A 4,773-nucleotide genomic window follows, 5' to 3' on the forward strand; every position below is an offset into this window, starting at 1 on the left:
TATTTCTTAAGATACAGATTAGAAAACCAACTTGTAATGAGGAGCAAGTGTCCTGCTAACAATAAATTACAAAAGGAAACAAACCAAAGGTTGTACAACAGCTGAATCTTCTTAAACTCTTTCTGCAAGAAATTGGAAGCAGTCCCTAGATTGCTAAATGTAAGTGGAGATCACAACAAAACATGTTTTTATGAAGCTGCTATCTTTAATTTAAGACAACTCTCAGTGACAATAGATTAATAATGAACTTTTCTTTTTTTTTTAACTTTCAAGAGGTTGCACCATTTTGAAAATTATATTGGCCATTTCCACTGGTCAGGAGGAGGTTCTTCAACTAGAGGTTCCCATGGTTTCCACTGCATCATCTTTCTTGCCAAGGAGAGCTCATTTTCAGCCTGTTAATACACAACATACATGAATCCTTAAATTCTATACTAGTGCCAAAGTATTACATCACCTGTATTCAAGTTCATCATCTTAATCACTACCTGTCATGGTCACAGATTACCAGAAATTTAATCTATAAATATCAAAAAGCACTTTGGGGGTTTGGGATTGTTTTTCAAAAGCATTGAATCATCCCCAAAGGCTCAGTTTGCTGAAATAGGCATTCCCAATGACTCCTTCGCGATGTGTTATGGTCTACCTGGATTATCAACCACTATTATTAAATCATCTTATGTCCTTTCCACCAGTTTACCCTCTGTAAGAATCAATATGGATCTGCATGCTGTATATGTAAGCATAATGCAGTAAATAGGTGTGGTGGAAGGTTTCAGCATGATCATACCAATCACTCCATGACAATTTGTTTTCAGATTCTGGTTGTTTTCTTCTGCTTGTTCATTTTGCAGCAAAGGAAGCTCGGGAAAACCGCCAATCTTCCAAACAGAAGCTCAGCCAAAGAAACAAGGGAAAACACTATTCCCTTTTGTACCTAACTTGAAGTTTCTTCACTTTACCTGGACAATGACTTCTTCTATGTGACCACTGTTCAGTTTGTCCTCTAGTTTTTGCACATCGGTCTCCTGTGTTATTGAAATACATAACAATAATTAGTTGCCCAGATGAACCACAAAATCAATCACTTAACCAGCCCACACTCTAGTCGTCCTCAAAGTTACCAAATTAGCTGGCTTCTGTCACTTTACATTATCAAAGAAATCTCACACTTTTCTTACTGTAAAGCAAGCATCAAACTCTCAATGATAAATACACAAGCCAACTTCTAGTTGATGATACACAAAGAAACATTAGCAGCTGAGGGCTTTAGGATGTATCTTCAAATTACATTTTGACCTCAGCTTTTTATAAAATGATATGCAACCTTCCTGTTATTACCTTAAACACACAACAGCAATATTGCACAGTTTTAAAATGTTGAAGGCCAGAAGTGTGGTGAGAGCATATGCATTTTTTGGTGAAAACTGTTGAGATTGCCACTCCTCTATGAATCTTTAAAAAATCCTCTTTTCTTCTAATTTTCACAGATAACCTCAGGAAGAAATGAATCATTCTTTTCAATTTTCCATCCAAACAGTCCAGTCAATAACAAAAACACACCTCAAGACTTTCAACAACTACTGAACTGCTATCTGAAATGTACTTATAGTCCGAAAAGCAGACCGTCATTTTGAAAAGCATTCTTCTCGTCCTAAAAATCTTTCCATGTGTACCATGTATGAAGCAGCACTGTACCTACCTTTTGCACCAAACTGAATCGCTCATTTACAATCTGCTCAGTGTATTTCCTATATGCTGCATCTTTGGGAATATTCTGCAGGACCCCAAGGATTTTTGTGTATAGTATTCGCAGGCGCTGAATTGATAAAGAGACATGGTTAAAATACACAACTACAATCATTTAACTTCTCATCCTACTGAACATACCAGCTAACTTTCCATACACAAAATAGAGGGTTATGGTATTCACTGCAGAAATGTAGGATTAACAAAATAGCTATGTCTGAACCACGAACTCTGCCCCAGGTAAGTTGGCTTTATCAGCCCTGGGAAGTTAGCAGAGACAGATTCCTAAAAGAAAAGAAAAAAACCAAGCAAGCAAGCCGCAATGTGAAAATGCAAATGGAAATAACAAAAGCTGAGTTTCCAGTGCTAATTTTACTTGTTTTTAAATGAGTTAATTTCACGTATAAACCATTAGTTTCTGCAAAATTACCTGGGACAGATATAAAGCAGCACATAAGCTGAGAAGGGTATCAAAGCTGGTGAGGGGTTTGGAGAACAAGCCCTATGAGGAGAGGCTGAGGGAGCTGGGGTTGCTTAGCCTGGAGAAGAGGAGGCTCAGGGGAGACCTTATTGCTCTCTACAACTACCTGAAGGGAGGTTGTAGCCAGGTAGGGGGTTGGTCTCTTCTCCCAGGCAACCAGCACCAGAACAAGAAGACATAGTCTCATGCCGTGCCAGGGGAGGTTTAGGCTGGATGTTAGGAAGACGTTCTTCATAAAAAAAGTGATTGGCCATTGGAATGTGCTGCCCAGGGAGGTGGTGGAGTCACCATCACTGGAGGTGTTTAAGAAGAGACTGGATGGGGCACTAAGTGCCATGGTTTAGTTGATTAGATGGTGTTGGATGATAGGTTGGACTCGATGATCTCAAAGGTCTCTTCCAACCTGGTCTATTCTATTCTATTCTACCAAAGCATAAAATGATTATATTTTTGGGGCACTTATCCTCATCCGGGTGCCAAGTTCTGAGTCACAGACCAATTTAAGTTAAACCAAACCTTTAAACTTCTTAATGTTGGATTTATATATAATAAACAAGAAGTTGGGGGGAAGAAAACCAACTTTTGGGATGCATTTTCTCTGCGTGACTTTATCCAGCTGAAGGAAAAAAAACAAGAAACAAAGAGGGAACTGACACAGAATCTATACTTCAACTTAATTGTTGATTTCTTTATGTTGGGCTTTAAGCCCCTGAAAAAAAAAACAGTAATAAGATCATCCAGAAGGTGGCTGAGCTAGAATCACGTGTACAGAAGAGTAATGATTTTTTTCCAAGAGTTCTTTTTTAACAATATTCCCACGGAGCAAATCCATTTTTCAAATGAAATCGTTGCACAGTGATAAATTTCAAAGTGGAGAAACTAAAGAATTACTGAATCAATGAGGTCCTTTCAAAGCTCATTCCTCCTGAATGAGAAAGCACAATGTGGCAAATATAGTGTCATCACTGAAGCTGAGGCAGTAAAAATAAAGTAACAAAGTGTGACAAGAACTGTGGTTCTGAAGAAGCAACAACTCCAATCTCAACAGCACTTGCCATCACAGGGCCTTGCTGTGGCTTTGTACCACAGCAAGGTCTATGATGTAAGAGTAGCCTACCCCTTTAGTACAGCTATTTCAGTACTTCTTGGAAACACAATACAGCAAGGCAGCAAAAATCCATATGCCTGTGATGGGAAAATTACACTTACAAAGAACCAAATTTAAAGAATTCTTTACTTTTGCATCAGATAGGAGAGAGATCAAACACTGGCTCATAAAAGTAGCAATGCAAGAAAGATTTTTTTTTTTTTTTTTTAATCAGCAAGTGCAACAAAAAATGCACATGCAAGATAACTCCAAATTATGTGAATGAAACCTTTAAGAATTTTCTTCCTTTATCACTTCAGAATATTTTTACGCTTCTATTAATTTACGCTTGACACAGGGCACCTCTATGTGCAAATATGTAACAAAAAGCTTTGTGAACAGTGGCACTAAATACCGAGTATGACAGACGACCTACCTCATGAGGGTTTTCAGATACAGCCAATCCTACAAGTCCAGTGGTCTGCAGGAAGAGCATAAACATACTTAGCATACCTGAGCATCTATTTCCACCCAGATTATTTTGACTCAACATACACCACACGGGGACCACTTGACGACATGTGCCTCCTACCGCACATAGGCGATCCCACAGGTGTACAGGGGTTTAATCCACTGCACACGGAGGTGAAGGAGAAAACGAGGAATAGCGGCAGCTGAAAACCCTTCTCACTGGGGTGAGCTGCAGTTAACCCGCCTCATTCCTTCTCCCCAAACGATGATTCCGACCTCTACGCACACAGTTGCTGCCGTCTCCCGTAGGCTGGGGAGGGGAACCTGGCCCTGCGCTCCCTGTCACTTCTAGGCCCGGCGCTCCCCTCACTGTCATCTCTCCGCCCCGGGCACCCCTTCCTCTACCCAGAAACCCGTCAGAGCAAAGCAGTGTGGGGAGAGACACACACACACAAAGGAGGAAAACACGGCAGACTACCCAGCTCAAGGACCTCCGCGCGGCGCCTCACCTTCCTCAGTGCCCCCGCCATGGTCGCGATACACGGCACCTCCCCCGCCCGCCGCTGGACGCGGGGTAGCCGGGCGCATGCGCGAACGAGGCTCCGAGAGCGTTCCGAGCAGGTTAGAGGACCTAGCGAAGGACGACGGACTGCGCAAGCGTTACAGTTACCACCGCTACGGATCCCGACGAGCAGGGTAAAGTGCGCATGCCCCAGGGCGCGTGGCCCTACCCCTCGCAAGCACCACCTATGGGCTCCGGGGTAATGCGCATGCGCTTGGCGCAAGGTGCTGCCAGGGTAGTCTGGGCAGCTAATACTCTGCCCAGCCCGGCAGCCACCGCCGCTTCATGCATATACCGGAGCTGGGAGGCTGATATTGGCCCGGCCGCCATAGCTCAGTAGGCTCTCCTCACTGTGAAGAAGCCTATCACTGTGATGTGGCTGCTGCTCTGGGGGGCAGGCGACTAGGCCCTGGCTGCGGCGCC

The 4,773-nt window shown here is 42.9% G+C and overlaps 1 protein-coding gene across 1 annotated transcript; it reads right to left on the minus strand.

Moving 5' to 3' along the window:
- Window positions 1-248: 248 nt before the first annotated feature.
- On the minus strand, window positions 249-4,425 carry NDUFA5 (NADH:ubiquinone oxidoreductase subunit A5). The gene is made up of 5 exons (XM_068165437.1): window positions 4,298-4,425; window positions 3,754-3,798; window positions 1,703-1,819; window positions 963-1,028; window positions 249-395 (listed from the first exon to the last, which is right to left on the minus strand). The coding sequence occupies exons 1-5, from the start codon at window positions 4,316-4,318 to the stop codon at window positions 294-296; spliced, it is 351 nt and encodes a 116-aa protein (XP_068021538.1). The 5' UTR covers window positions 4,319-4,425; the 3' UTR covers window positions 249-293.
- Between the last annotated feature and the right edge of the window lie 348 nt (window positions 4,426-4,773).

This window comes from Melanerpes formicivorus, unplaced genomic scaffold (assembly GCF_026170545.1).
Source record: "Melanerpes formicivorus ecotype bairdi unplaced genomic scaffold, bMelFor1.0.p_v2 SCAF_3, whole genome shotgun sequence".
NCBI lineage: Eukaryota > Metazoa > Chordata > Aves > Piciformes > Picidae > Melanerpes > Melanerpes formicivorus.